The 14,720-nt window shown below is 36.6% G+C and overlaps 2 protein-coding genes and 1 long non-coding RNA gene across 12 annotated transcripts; 1 reads left to right on the top strand and 2 right to left on the bottom strand.

The window, feature by feature from the left end:
• Positions 1 to 186: 186 nt before the first annotated feature.
• Positions 187 to 1,815, bottom strand: LOC109126930 (uncharacterized). Of its 8 annotated transcripts, none has more exons than XR_015568292.1 (5): positions 1,540 to 1,815; positions 1,374 to 1,455; positions 1,015 to 1,061; positions 466 to 580; positions 187 to 377 (listed from the first exon to the last, which is right to left on the bottom strand). It is a non-coding gene; the product is annotated as an uncharacterized LOC109126930 (long non-coding RNA). The 8 variants fall into 8 exon arrangements; XR_015568298.1 differs by having other exon boundaries at positions 466 to 575; positions 1,374 to 1,441; XR_015568296.1 differs by having other exon boundaries at positions 187 to 580; positions 1,322 to 1,455.
• Positions 1,816 to 3,158: 1,343 nt separating this feature from the next.
• On the top strand, positions 3,159 to 9,911 carry LOC104718943 (protein NETWORKED 1B-like). 3 transcript variants are annotated; one of them, XM_087469429.1, is made up of 6 exons: positions 3,159 to 3,354; positions 3,437 to 3,588; positions 4,152 to 4,229; positions 4,311 to 4,539; positions 4,638 to 8,641; positions 8,738 to 9,911. In XM_087469429.1, exons 4-6 carry the CDS (start codon positions 4,440 to 4,442, stop codon positions 9,746 to 9,748), a joined length of 5,115 nt encoding a protein of 1,704 aa, XP_087325555.1. In that variant the 5' UTR covers positions 3,159 to 3,354; positions 3,437 to 3,588; positions 4,152 to 4,229; positions 4,311 to 4,439; the 3' UTR covers positions 9,749 to 9,911. The 3 variants fall into 3 exon arrangements, with proteins under 3 accessions (XP_087325555.1, XP_087325554.1, XP_087325556.1); XM_087469428.1 differs by lacking the exon at positions 3,159 to 3,354 and having other exon boundaries at positions 3,357 to 3,588; XM_087469430.1 differs by lacking the exons at positions 3,159 to 3,354; positions 3,437 to 3,588 and adding an exon at positions 3,632 to 3,804.
• Positions 9,912 to 9,983: 72 nt separating this feature from the next.
• LOC104718942 (protein tesmin/TSO1-like CXC 2) lies at positions 9,984 to 13,917 on the bottom strand. The gene is made up of 9 exons (XM_087469431.1): positions 13,477 to 13,917; positions 12,112 to 12,810; positions 11,647 to 12,008; positions 11,485 to 11,556; positions 11,222 to 11,402; positions 11,036 to 11,131; positions 10,875 to 10,941; positions 10,640 to 10,790; positions 9,984 to 10,560 (listed from the first exon to the last, which is right to left on the bottom strand). The coding sequence occupies exons 1-9, from the start codon at positions 13,537 to 13,539 to the stop codon at positions 10,188 to 10,190; spliced, it is 2,064 nt and encodes a 687-aa protein (XP_087325557.1). The 5' UTR covers positions 13,540 to 13,917; the 3' UTR covers positions 9,984 to 10,187.
• Positions 13,918 to 14,720: the final 803 nt, after the last annotated feature.

Raw genomic sequence — 14,720 nt, 5'->3', positions numbered from 1 at the left:
ATGCTGGAGTCTTTTTCCAGACCCTCCAAATCGTAGCAGTTAGTTGTTTATTACAATTTCATTTGTCTTAAAACGATCAGGTTTATATAAGGTGAAGACGTTTAGAAATTTTAAAAGTACAGTAAGGTAGTTAGGAACCTTTATTCATCGAGCCTCTTCCATGCAGTTGCCAAGGAAATTCTCAAATTTCTATCAAATATTTTTGTACCTCTATTGAAGAACAAAAATACTGTTAATTACATATCCTCCGGTCCACTTTCCCAATAGTAGAAATCGAAATAGCACATACACCCAAAAAAGTAGAGCTGTAAGCCTATAAACTTGTTTGTTTCTAACTTTCCTACTTTATTTTTCCTTCGTAAGTAATTAAAGAAACACTATACAGAAAATAGAGTGAAATAGTAAGCATGTAAAGTATTCAATCTCAATTAAAGAAATCGAGTACATAGCTAAAGTAGAATGTACCTTGACATGACTGAGTACAGTAGACTCCGTTGCTTCGAAATCTATACATAAGCGGCCACCATTATTGAAGATAAGATTCATTTAAATGGACGAAGCAATACTGATCCCTTCTGAGCTATCAAAAAAAAAAAAAAAAACAATTTAAGTTTGATATTAAATCAAGCAAGGAGTTTTGGAATATGAAAAATTGTGACTCTGCATGATTGAGCTGCCTAGAATTTAGGCAACGAATGCTTCAAGGGCCTGCAGTTTTAGAAGTGATATAGTTTTTTAACACATATACAGGATGATTATAACATAAAACTAAAGACAAACTCTGGGAGGGATGTTGATCATCTAAAAGTATCCCTCCAGAACAGTGTGTTCGGATTATCTACCAAATATACAGAGAAAGGTCATTCTCTTTGTTTTTAGTAAAAATAAGATATTGAACCATCATTAAACACACATAAAAGGCATTTAAGTATTTTTAAACACTACTGAAGACATTAACATGAATCAAATTGTAATTACCATATGCAACAGAACAGAGGAGTGCGTAGATGATACCTCTGTCTATTAAAATGTGAAAAGCTGACACACATGCTCCTTTTGATCTGGTATTTCTCCGTGCGGAGTTCATAATTCACAACATTTCACAAAGGCGAACAGTTAGGAACTCATATATGTTTCAAAAAGCTAAATGCACAATGCAATGCCTGCAACATCAAAACGATTTTAGTCTATCGAGAGAAGACCACAGATAGTAAAGTAAGCTTTGGAAGCTTGTTTTTTAGTTACCATCAGGACTGTGCTTATATATGATAATTAAGCCTAGAACCGTGACAAACTGAATTCAAACGTGTAATAGGCATACGTTTTATCCTGTGTCTGATTATCAGAGATCGAGACTAAAGATGGAGGGATACCGGTGGATGTGGGAAACCACATGAATTTGATATGTGGATCAGAAGCCAATTTTGAAAATTCATTATCTCTACATGAGCAGAACTACATGATATCAATAAATTGATCAGAAGCAAGTGTTGAAAATCCATCTACAATGAAAAGCGGGGAAGAAGAGTGACATTTTACCTAGAGCAGCGTGAATTTTCCAGTGAAGAAGGCATTGCGGATTTTGGAATTGAAAACCATACTTAAAACTGAATTTATCGTGGATTTGTGTACAAATAAGATGAGAGGAGCTTGAAACCCTAGGTGATAAAAGTGAATCCATAAGTGAATTTATATAGCCAAGTGATGGAGACTACTTGAAACGTAAGAGATCATGGCCTTGTGGTTGTGGGAGTCGATGGGTTTAGGGTTGAAACCGAAGAGATAATGACTTTGTAGGAGTCGATGGGTTTACAGTTGAAATTTAAACTTGTCGATTCGTTTGGTTGACAAACTTTTTTAGGAAAAAACTTAAATTCTACTTTGGATGATGTGGCTTCTCCTAAGAGCTTTTTATTTTGCTGAGGTGGACACTCTAAGAAGGCTCAAATTGTCCCTTTTATTAGTAGTAATTATTTTATTAACGAACGAGTTGTGACTCACAGTAAATAACAAGTGGCAATACTGGGAAAAAAACCAATCCAAATGTATCAAACCAAACCAAACTGCATTGAGAAGAACCAAAATTGAACCGAGATTGATGTACTACCAAAAAGCGAATGGATATCCAAAATACAATTTTTATTTTTCAACTAAGTACCGAACGGACACGTTGCGCCAGCTTATCCGCTCAACCATTCTGTAAACAAGAAATCAAAATCAAAGAAAAGATGGTAAATTCATCTTTATCAGCTTCAATTTCATCCAAATAATTTCGAAATACAATTATTATATATCTAAAATGTTAGCTATTTTATACCGGGTAACTAAAAAACATATGTATAACAAAAAAATTTATCCGAATAAGCGAACTAAAAACCTTAAAAATATCCAAAATACATTTAATTACCCAAATAAGCAACTAAAAATATCCAAATGTTTTAAAATCCAAAATTACTTGAAAAAACTAAAGATATCGAGCCGAACGAAGAGGAACCGAAGGTAATCGAACTAAAATTCTAAAAAAACCGAACCAATAACAAACTGATTATGGGTTTTGTAAAATCGCTGGATGAAAATAATTGTTCAAATGACTATTTTATCCTTAATTTATAAAGCTAAAAAATTATTGCAAAACTAAGTCTAAGTGGGAATCGAAATTGTGACATGAAAGTTTATAATCCGTACTTAACCAACAGCTCTACATAGATTTTCAAAAACTTGTGCTACTGAAAATATAGTTTTTAATGTAGTTTTTAATATAACTTACATAATGTTAAGCAGCAAAAACATATTAATGACTATACCAATACGTACCCGTTTTCTAATATCTACTAAAAACTCATTTTTTGCTTCTGCTCGCTTCTTGATTCCATCAGTTTACTATTTTAGACTAAAAATCAAATAAGATATTCTGAAGTATGTAAATCTAGAATTCAAATAAGATATGTATTCTGAAGTAAATCATTGTCGAAATTAGATTAAAAAAAAACATATATAGACATCTATTCACAATTATAATGAGTTAATGACTGTATTTTTAAAGTGGACTCATTTTGTCGTATGTTGAATAGTTTGATCTGTGAGAGAGATGTTAATGTCACATTGCCTCAATCTGCATACTAAAGTCTTTCATATTTAAACCCTATCAGATTGCCGACACATAAGAATCCTTTTTTCTTTCTTTCACTAAAATCTAAAACCATACTATATCATAAAGATACAAAAATTTCCATAAATTTCGTTAAAACACAAGATTATGAAGAAAACAAAAACGTTAATTTTCTATGAATTAATTACAAAATGACAGCGAGATAAAGAAGAGTCCAAAAGGTGTTGTCGACAAAAAAAAAAAAGGTAACAAAAATCATTTAAAAAAATCGGATATTTTACTGTATGGAGAGGAACCAATCATACTAATCATTCTCTTGTCACGCAGACGAAGAGAGAGAATGAATGTTGTGTTGTGTCTCTGTGTGTTTCTCCATTGATGGCTGCAACTGAAGAGACAAGAGATTGAATTACAATATTTTGACAGCTTTGGGTTTTTTTTTTTTGTTTTTTTAACCCTTTGTATATATTTCTCGTTCGGTAAGTGTATTTTGATCCTTTACAAATTTCTCTAAGAACAATCGTTTTCGCTTGATGTTTCAGTTTTTAATCTTTGCGTCGCTGTTGCTTGCACTCATCTCCCAGTTTTTTCTCCTGAATTTTGATAAAGTTCCTTCCTTTGCAAATTTTGTTGCTACCCATTTCATATTTCTGGCAAATTTCATATGAAAAGCTTCACTCTTGTTTGGTGTGTATGTAAGTTTTGATTAGTTTTGTTCCCAAAGCTTGACATTTTGTTATTTGCTGTCTCTATTATTGGTGGGTAATGATGAACTCATCTGTCTTTGTGATACATTTTTTTAATTTGTTAAGTCTGCAGTTTCCAGTTTCTACCTACTCAATTCTATTGAGCTATGCTTCTGATCCTTATTTTCTTATGATACAAAAACAAAACAAAAAGACTGGTTTTTCCCCCCTTTTCTCCCAAGTCTTGATTGTGTTTTGTTATTAACTATGCATTGAAGTAACTCATGTTTGTATTTTTGTCCATATTCTTGAATTTGTCTCTGACAATGGTCAGTTTTTTTTTTCTTCTTCTTCAGGAAGATCCACTGTTTATATTCTTATATAAGGATACCAAAGTGATTATTCAGCATTTGGTGCAAAACCACAGTGTAAAGGTTTGTTTTGCAATAAGAAAACGATTTGAAGCTTAAGTAACTTTACTTTATGATTGTTTTGACAGACTTGCTTTGTTTCAGTTTTGTAGAGTTTGTTAGTTTCTATAGAATATTAGTTGGTGGATCAAAGGGATCAAGCATTCTTGACTTTTGATCTTGCTGGAATAAGGATCCAACCCCATACTTTGAGCTTCTTGCCCCCGCGCTGCTATGGCCATTTTGTCGCAGTCAGGATCCAGGCGGTTGTACTCGTGGTGGTGGGATAGTCACATTCCCAAAAACTCAAAATGGATTCAGGATAATCTTGCAGGTCTCCTATATATATCGTCTTGCAAATGTGTGTTCAAATGGATTTTATGTCTTTTTGGAAGTTTATTTAACATGGAATATTTGTTTGTGCTGAACCAGATATGGATTCCAAAGTCAAGACAATGATAAAGCTCATCGAAGCGGATGCAGATTCGTTTGCAAGAAGGGCAGACATGTACTTCAAGAAACGTCCAGAGCTCATGAAACTGGTGGAAGAGCTATACAGAGCTTATCGTGCTTTAGCTGAGAGGTATGATCATACAACTGTGGAGCTAAGGCGTGCGCATAAAGTCATGGTCGAGGCGTTTCCTAACCAGATTCCTTCCGGTATGATTGAGGATTCTGCATCATCTTCTTCTGAGCCTCATACGGAAGACTTGCAAAAGGGCGGTGCTACAATTGAAAGGAGTCTAAGTCAGCCGAATGATTTATGTGGAACTTCTGATTCTCACGAAGCAGATTCTGAAGTTGAAAGCTTAAAGGAAACATTGCTTGAGCTTCAAACTGAAAAGGAGGCTTTGAATCTCCAATATCAGCTAACCTTGACAAAACTATCAAGATTTGAAAAAGAACTCAACGATGCTCAAAAGGATGTTAGAGGATTTGATGAACGTGCTTGCAAAGCTGAGATTGAGATTAAAATACTCAAAGAATCTCTTGCAAAGCTAGAGGTCGAGAGAGATACATGGCTTCTTCAGTATAATCAATCCATGGATAGAATTGCAGATTTGGAAGCATCGGTTTCTCATGAGCAAGAATATGCAAAGGGGCTTACTGACAAAGCATCTGAAGCAGAAAGGGAAGCTATGAGTCTCAAGCAAGAGCTTTCTAGATTGCAATTTGAGAAAGAGGCTGGCTTAGTCAGATACAATAAATGCCTTGAGTTGATATCTGTTTTAGAGAAGAAAATTAGAGATGCTGAGGAGAGTATTAGATTCTTCAGGGACCAATCTGAACAAGCAGAAAATGAAATCAAAGCTTTGAAACTAGAACTTCTGAAGTTGAATGAAGTGAATGAAGACTTGAGTGTTCGGTATCAGCAGTGTCTGGAGACAATATCAAACTTAGAGAGAGAAGTATCTCATGCTCAAGATAATGCCAAAAGAATGAGCGGTGAAGTTCTTGCTGGTGCTGCAAAGATAAAGACTGTGGAGGAACAGTGTGCTATTTTGGAGAGCTTCAATCAAACTCTAAAGGTAGAAGCAGAAAATCTAGTGCACAGAATGTCAGTTAAAGATCAAGAACTTTTCCAGAAGGAAAACGAGCTTGAAAAGCTTCAAGCTCTAATGCAAGAAGAACAATTGCGGTTTTCAGAACTTGGAGATAGCCTTCGAAATTTGGAGAGTTTGCATTCTCAATCCCAAGAGGAACAGAAGGCTCTCTCTTTGGAACTTCAAAGCAGGATTCAAATGTTGAAAGAACTGGAGATGCGCAACCATAAGTTGGAAGGTGACATCAGCTCAGTTGAAGAAGAAAAGCGAAACTTAAGCGAATTGAATGACACTTCTATGATCTCCTTCGAGATTCAGAAAAATGAGATCTCTTGCTTGAAGAAGATGAAAGAAAAGCTCGAGGAAGAAGTTGCGAAACAGATGAACCAGAGCAGTGCCCTTCAAGTAGAGATCCATTATGTGAAGGGTAATATTGACAACATGAATAAGAGATACCAAAACTTAATTGATCAAGTGAGGCTCACAGGTTTTGATCCCGAATCTCTTTCCTACTCCGTTAAGAAACTACAAGACGAGAACTCGAAGCTGATAGAGTTATGCACCAATCAGAGAGATGAAAAAAATGCTGTTGCAGGAAAGCTATGTGAAATGGACAGCATTCTAAAGAGGAATGCTGATTTGGAGAAAAATCTTTTGGAATCAAACACCAAACTAGACGGTTCCAGGGAGAAAGCAAAGGATCTGCAAGAAAGATGTGAGTCTTTACAAGGAGAGAAATCTGAGCTTTGTGCCGAGAGAGCTAACTTTTTCTCCCAGTTGCAAATCATGAATGCAAATATGGAGAAGCTCTTGGAAAAGGACTCTTTATTAGAGAGTTGCCTTTCTGTTGCAAACATTGAGCTTACAAGTCTCAGAGATAAGTCAAAGTACTTTGAAGATTTCTTTCTAATGCTCAAAAATGATAAGTCTGAACTTATGAAGGAAAAAGAATCTCTTGTCTCTCAATTGTATAAGGTTGAGGAGAAGCTAGGAGTCTTGGAGAAGAAGTATACAGAACTGGAAGTAAAATATGTCGATTCACTGAGCGATAATGAGCTCAAAACCCATCAAGTAGAAGAGTTACAGGTCTCACTTGCCGCTGAGAAGCAGGAGAGTGCTAATTACAAGAGATCAACCGAAAGCAGATTAGCAGATCTTCAGAAGAATGTGAGCTATCTTCGAGAAGAGTGTCGCTCCAGGAAAAGAGAGTATGAGGAAGAGCTTGACAGAGTTGTAAACAAACAAGTCGAGATCTTTATCTTGCAAAAGCTTATAGAAGATCTGGAGCAGAAGAATTTTTCTCTCCTGATTGAGTGTCAGAAGCATGTAGAAGCTTCGGAATTCTCAGAGAAACTTATCTCTGAACTGGAAAGTGAGAATCTCGAGCAGCAGATGGAAGCAGAAATATTTTTGGACGAGATTGATAGCTTGAGGGGTGTAATTTATCAAGTGATAAAGGCACTCCAAGTTGAAGCAGACTATAAGAATTCAGAACAGAAGATTGCGAAAGACCAACCTTCTGTTTCACTTGTTTTGGGAGAGATTGATGGTCTAAAATGTTCACTTTCCAGCGCTGAATATGAGATGCAGCGGCTTGTAGTTGAGAACTCAGTGCTCTTATCTCTACTTGGACAATTCCAGTCCGATGGTTTGGTGCTTGAATCGGAGAAGAACATCGTCGAAAAAGATCTAAAGACTATAGTACAGCAGTGTGGAATGCTGGAAAAGGACAAGCAAGAGCTAGTGGAGACGAACCGGTTGTTAAAATCAAAACTGATCAGAAAAGAGCAACAAGAGCAAGAGCTGAGAGCTGAACTGCAAACGGAGCATCTAAAGTTTGAGAGTTTGCAAAAGTCATACATGGTTTTGCAACAAGATTATTCGTATACACTCAATGATAACAAAAGTTTGCTTCTGAAATTCTCAGAACTCAAAGATGGAATGTGTGTAGTTGAGGAAGATAATGATGCAATTCTTCAGGAAGCTGTTGCTTTGAGTAACATGTGTGAGGTTTACAAATCCTTTGGGTCTGGAATAGCTGATGAGGTTGTAAGTTTTGTTGAAGCTATGAGAAGATTACAAGAAATTAGTACAGGCCTGAAGTACAAGGTTGAGACACTGGAGGAAAGGTTAAAAGGTAAAGCGGCAGAAAGTCAAGGTCTTAAAAAGATGATAGAGAAGTTACAGGAAGGCATTGTAGAAGACAAGTTCTTAAATGGACTCTTGGATCATCAGATTTGTAGTGTAGACAAAATCTTGGAACGTAGGGAAATGGAAATTCTAGAAGCAGAGCATTTGCTTAAGGCTACACACACTGCAAATGAAGAACTGCAGAAAGAGGTTGAGGAGCTGAGGAATGATTGTGAAAAATCAAGACAAATGAGGGGAAACTTAGAGAGGCAGATTTTTGAACTGTCAGATGTTACTGGAAAACAGGAGGAAGAGATTAATAAACTTAACACTATGAATGAGAATTTGGAGTCAGAGGTAGATTTCTTACACGAAGAAATCCAACGACAACAAGTTCGAGAGGAGTACCTGAGTTTTGAGCTGCAAGAGAAAAGCAATGAGATTGAACTTTGGGATGCTGAAGCAACATCTTTCTACTTTGATTTTCATATCTCAGCTGTCCGTGAACTCATTCTTGAGAACAAAGTTAACGAACTCACAGGAGTTTGTGAAAATCTAAATGATGAAGTTGTTACAAAAACGATGAAGATAAACCAGATGAAAGAAACAATTGGCTTTTTGGAGTCTCAAGTGACTGAGTTGAAGAGTAAACTGTCAGCTTATGATCCTGTGGTAGCATCTTTGGCAGAAGATGTAAAGTCCCATGAAAAAAGTACTCAGGCTTTAACGAAATTTCCTGCAACAGCCTATCAACAGAGAGAGGTAAAATTTCCCACTCATTCATGGATTTCAAATTTTAAAACTCATCTCCTAGCTGCCCCGGTCTTGAAGAATTCTAAATCCTTCCATTTTCTTCAGGGAGACAATCTGGAAGAAGCTGTCTGTCAAGAGACTGAAGAAAGTGGCAGTACCACCAGTCCATGCAATGGAAATGTGATTCTGAAGGAAACTAAACCTAGTAACAAAGAAAAAGGCAGGCTTACAAGGCAAAGAACACGAAGCGCCTCCCACAAAAGCAGAGTGAAGATTGAAAATATACAACTTGATGACAAGTTCTCGGGTGAATCCAGACAGCCAAGATTGAGGCCTCGGATGACCGAGGTGAAGAATGGATTATCGATGAAAGACATTCCTCATGATCTAGTCACAGACTCACAGATCTGTGGCAGAAGTCAGGGAACTAGTCGTCGTTCCAATGAGATGTTTGAGTTTTGGGAAGAATCTGATGAATCAGAGACCAGTATAAACTTTCTCATCAACACTAACGAACCGCAGAGGCCATTGAACTCCCGTCTTCGTCGCCTAAGCCGGAATCCCTCAATAGAGTCTGATAAGGCAGTTGACAAGGCAGAGTTATCTAGAAACAATGAAGACAAGGCAAAGATTATGGAGAGACTCTTGTCTGATTCAAGGAGACTGTCTAGTCTCCGGATTAGCCTAACAGCTCTGAAAAGCAAGCTGGAGATGAATGAGAAACACGGAAGATTCAGCAACGCTGATTTGGTTATAGTGAAGAGACAGTTGAAAGAAATGGAAGAATCTGTCTTGCAGCTTGAAAACACAAACGAGATTCTGTCCAAGGAAATTGAGGAGACCGGAGATGCCAGAGATATATACAGAAAGGTGGTCGTGGAGAAGTCAAGAAACGGGTCTGAGAAGATAGAGCAGCTGCAAAATAAAATGCAGAACATAGAGCAAGCAGTGCTGAAGCTTGAAGATGGCACCAAAAGCAAAGGAAGCAAAATGCTTTCGGAGACAAGGACAGTGATTCTTTTGAGAGACATTATTCACAAGAGCGGGAAAAGAACTGCAAGAAAGAAGAAAAACCGGTTCTGCGGGTGTATAAGATCTTCAACTAATGAAGAATAGGGTTGTTTCATAAGGTAATAACATATAGTCTTTCATAGACTATCGTAAAGATATTCACTGAAATGACTCTAGTAGTATTGTATGGTATGGTTTTTGAAATATCTTAGCAATTAGCGTAAGATGTATTTTAAAATAAAGCTAGAGCTGGGGTTGAATGAGTAAATGGCAGAACTTGGAGTTTCAGAGCGGACACAAATATGTTTCACTACCTCTTCTATACTTCAGTGGACAAGAATTTCAAAAGAAGAAACCTATATATTACAAGAAATATTTTGTTTTTGTTGTGAAGAACATGATGGATTGACATCTTTATTACACAACCACTAGACTACAGACATAAAGTGTGCTAAGTGCTAACTTAACTACCAACTAGAAGTTGACTTTTATCATCTTGAAAGAAGATTCAAAGAATTTTCATAGGTACACCAACAAAATGCTTTCAGTGTTGGGGAGTGAGAGAAGGAAACGATGGAATTGACTGCAGTATCAGTTTCCTTCCGCCGCTTCTTCTCCCTGAAACTGACCCTGAGCTAGATGATTCCATATGAGGAGGAGAGACCCTCTTGCCGTTAGGAGAGACACTCTTGATGTTAGGTATAGGGGAGTGGATGAGAATCTCAGGCATTTCTTCCGCTCTATCCTCTGCAACTGTCTCGAAAGACTTCTCCATCCGGGATTGAGTCAAATCAATATCTGGTTTTCTTATATATTGACTGTTAAATATCCCTGAAGAACATCCACCTCCAAGAAGAGACTGTGGAGGAAGCATTCTGTTCTTAGATGATGAGAAAGGTAGTTGAACCAGTTCTTGTCTGCACAGAAAAATTCAATTTCAGCTATTCAGGTGATATAAACTCACATCAAAAGTCCTTTTTAAACTTGAGATTTTACCTGTAAATCGGCGTTGGTGTCGTAGGTAGAGCAGAACTCGCCTCCTTTCTCATTAAAAACTCAGTGTTCTGTTGGCTTTTGGCTGTTCTGTTTTTCTCAGATGTTTCATTTTCCTCCTCTTGTTCAGCTTCCATGTCAACAATGGAAGACCCTGAGATATACATTAAGTAGGATCAGAACTAGAAAGAGAACTTAAGGTTATTAGTATTGAAATCTCAGAAGCAGAGAAGCTAACCATCTTTGCGGCCGAATTTGTTCTTACATCCTTCACATCTACAGTTTATGGAACAGCCCACACCACCCTTTAAAGAAACATCAGACCAAAATATAGGTGTCAGACCAGAGGAAGTTAACCACAGATCTACTGGAAGTACAATGATGGCAGAAAATAAAAACCTGATAGCATTCACAATATTTTTTCAAACAGTTTGATTTCTTGCAGTTGCAGCCACGTTTATGGCGAGCAGAAGCTGGAGTTTTGCTTGCATCATCCTGTGTGTCAGTTTAATATTATGATCACTTCAAGCAAGATGATTGATGGATTGATGTAAAGCACTAAAAGGATGGGGAAAAAGATCATACCCCGGTTTCAAGAACCGAGTCAGAGTTCCTAATGACTTTAGGAGCAAATGCAAGTGGATTCCGAGATTCAATCTGTTTTCGAGTAGCCAAGACGGTATCTTCATGAATAGGCTTATTGAAGCAGTCTATACATGAACATGGCTCTATGCAATAGACTCCAGCAGCAAAACATTCACAATAGCTGCACACAAACATCAAGAGAGACTCAAAAAACCAAACCTTTTTTAGCCAAAGATCAACAAGAAGTGGAACTTGGAGCTTACAGTTTCAAACACTTGGACTTTTTGCAGTTGCATCTCTTACACGAGTCGCCTTCTCCAGAATCCAACTTAACTCTGTGTGTTTATTTATCATGCCAACAGTTAGTAAGACAGAAAATAAAAGTAATCTACAGAGATTAGTTATTCTCAGAGCAACAAACTTACCTCTTCTTCTTAGGGCTGCTCAAATTCAACTCTTGCAAGGCTGGTTCAACGGGAACATCTTGATCTGCATCTTCCCGGGTTTCATTTTCTGTTTGGTCCAAAGTTTCTTGCAATGTACTAGAGATGGAGCTTTGTAAACCCACTTGTATATTCCCGGAACATGAGTAGTCCTGAGTTACATTGGTTTTACAGTCCTTTGAGGACATTGCAATTGCATTTAAATGAAGACCAATACTCGGTACAATACATCTCGACGATGATTCACAAGCCGCGGTGTTGTTCTCACTCAATGTTTGCTTATTCCCCGGCATCTCAAAGTCCAGGCAGCGTCTTCTTATACCACGGTGCAAGAATGAAACAGCCTATCACACACAAAAACAAACACAAAGAAGACAATTCTTTCAGAGATAGTATTCATTACAGAACACTGAAGATAACTAATTGAGATATCATTCCTGAGTTTACCTCATAAGGAATCGCATCTGAGGACTCCGGTTTCTTGTTTGTATCGGGCTGCATTGTTTGCATTCCCACACCAGTGTTAAAACGTGCTTCGGAGGTTGAAGCTCTCTGCATCATAAAGCATCTAAAAGCTTCTGAAGCATCAGGTGAGTCGAAGATTAAAAGCTCTGAAGCATCTGAAATCAAACTTTCCCAATCCGGAGTTTCGGTTTTCCCTTGAACATTATCAAACATCTTCTGCTGCAGCTCCATTCCTGAACCCTCACAAGAACCATTCCCTCCTTGAGTAGGAGCGTACGGAACAAGCGAAAGATCGGTAGTACTATCTCTACCACACGGCGAAGCAACTGGACTACCAGGATTCGTTTGTGGCAGCACCATTTCAACTGAAGCTTCCTCTGGCTTGGAAGCATCATCAACGTTGACATCTTTTGTATCTTCTGCTGCTTCTGCTGAGACTGATTCATTAGAAGTAGACTCGTTTTCTCGGGATTCAACGGGGTTGGTAGGGTGAGAAGAAGAAGAAGAAGAGTTGTGAGTCTTGAAGAATCTGGACTCTTTGTGAGAAGAAGTAAGGTGTGGTGAGGTGAAAACAGAAGGAGGGGAAGTGAAATTCAAAGAGCTAAACTGGTGAGGGTTTTGAATGGATTTGACTGGTCTTATTGGAGACAAAGTGTTTATGTAATTGAACACTGGTGAATCCTGCATTTTCAAACAACACACACACAAAAAAAAAGGGAGAATTATGAATCTTTTTTATAATAATGTAATTAAGGTCACAGATTCCAAATTTAAGAATATCAAAAAACAGAACAGATTCCAAATTGTAGTGAATTGGGGATATGATTAATTAGATTCTTAGCACTTCACTATGAAAATTAAACAACTGAAACCGTAAAAGTAAAACAAATCTAAAAAATGCTTAAATTATGAAACTTTTTTTGTTATATTAAGGTAAAAAGCAAATATCACAGATGCCAAATTAAGAAACTCAAGAAACAGAACAGAAACCAAAAAAAAGTACAGATTTTGAAGTGAATTGGAGATAACTGATGATCATAAATAAAAACACTTCAGTCAGTGTTAAAAGTGACCAAACTGAAACCGTCAAAGTCGAAACAAATCTAAAACCAGTTACAGTTGCGTTCTGTCTTTGAACTAACTGCATTGACTTCAAACACAAAACCAAGAAATAATTTTTTTTTGTTAACCAGTGAATTGAAGAAAAAAAATCAGAGATGGGCACCAAATTTTTTGAGAATTGACACGATAGTAACACAAAAAACATTTATTAAAGAAAAAAACACAGAAGTTTGACCAAAACTATCTATAATTAAGTTTTAAAAGAGAGAAAAAAAAAAAAAAAACCTCAAATCTGGATTTGGAAATTGGAGTTCCGATCTGGGCGATACTCTTCTGAGGCGTATCCATTTTCCAACACACAAACAAAAACAAAATCACATCCACTCACACAACACACAAAACACTTTCTCTCTTTCTTATCTCTGATGAATATTTAACTTTCTCTCTCTTTCTTCCTATGACTTATTATTAGTGGAAGAAGATGAAGGAGGAGGAGGAGGAGAGATATTCAAACGAGAGCAAAGGCGGGAAATGGGGGACTATTTGTCAGAAACAAGACCCACCACCACTTCTCCCCACTTTTGCCCTAACACCTGTCTCTCTTTCTCTGTATTTTATACAACAAGTGTCTCCCCATATATGTATAAATAATTATGTATTTGTATAAGTAAGTGAATAATGAATCTTTGATACTTTGCTTTGTCTGCAATCTAGTAGCCCCAACCCAACTAATAAGTACAGTAATATACTCCCTCGATTCCTAAAACCCTTTTAATAAAGTAACGGACACCAGTTTTTTTTTTTCCTTTTCTCTCTCTTACTTTATTATTTATTATTGGATAGAAAAAAATTAATAAAATAAGGAATTGTGGGAATTAGTAGTTTACACAGCAGTTCTATTATTCACTGCTGCTGTTTCTCTTTTGTTTGCATGCAATAAAAAAATCTGATTTCCTCTCTTTTCTTAATTGGTTTATCTACAATGAGATTTTCCCCACTAATAAAGAAAAAAAACTCATTTATTAAAGACTATAAATTTCATGCAATATATATATATATATATATTTACTCCATGTAGGCTAGTATAGTGTAGTAGTAATAGTAAGTTCTTTTTTATAACAACGATAAAGGTTTTATCCGAAATAAGTCATGCACGTTTGTTAGGGGAGACTTGGTGTGAAGAAGATTAATTAAAAAGACTGTGACTGACAGAGAGGATAGTTAAAAGGAGCACATTTATAAGGCTAAAACTGGGAGAATTATCTCCTGTTAAAGAAAGATCCACTGAAATAATCTGCTAATCACGAGACAGCTTTTGTGGTCAAATTATTCAGAATAATAATAATTAATGACTAATAACGCGCAATAAAATCAAGTACATTATTGCATAAATTTGTCTTTTCTTGTCATAAACATTCAGAATTCTTGTACCAATCTGTTTGACTAAAATAATATTTTCTATTTATGATTACTTTGTAATTACCCGAACACGCCTCTAACAAAATTAAGATGAAGAAATCAATAAGAAA

This window comes from Camelina sativa, chromosome 10, assembly GCF_030686135.1.
Source record: "Camelina sativa cultivar CO46 ecotype springtype chromosome 10, ASM3068613v1".
In the NCBI taxonomy this organism is placed as follows: Eukaryota; Viridiplantae; Streptophyta; class Magnoliopsida; order Brassicales; family Brassicaceae; genus Camelina; species Camelina sativa.
Note: the sequence above shows the minus strand (reverse complement) of the source record. Positions and strands in the feature narration are given on the sequence as shown.

Bases quoted from the DNA above. Each gene is read 5' to 3' on its own strand.
- LOC104718942 (XM_087469431.1), bottom strand. From the start codon at position 13,539: ATGGATACGCCTCAGAAGAGTATCGCCCAGATCGGAACTCCAATTTCC. The intron at 11,132-11,221 runs GTATGATCTTTT...ACTGACACACAG, and splicing joins ACTCGGTTCTTGAAACCGGG to GATGATGCAAGCAAAACTCC. The intron at 10,942-11,035 runs GTTTTTATTTTC...GTTTCTTTAAAG, and splicing joins AATATTGTGAATGCTATCAG to GGTGGTGTGGGCTGTTCCAT.
- LOC104718943 (XM_087469429.1), top strand. From the start codon at position 4,440: ATGGCCATTTTGTCGCAGTCAGGATCCAGGCGGTTGTACTCGTGGTGG. The intron at 4,540-4,637 runs GTCTCCTATATA...GTGCTGAACCAG, and splicing joins GATTCAGGATAATCTTGCAG to ATATGGATTCCAAAGTCAAG. The intron at 8,642-8,737 runs GTAAAATTTCCC...CATTTTCTTCAG, and splicing joins CAGCCTATCAACAGAGAGAG to GGAGACAATCTGGAAGAAGC.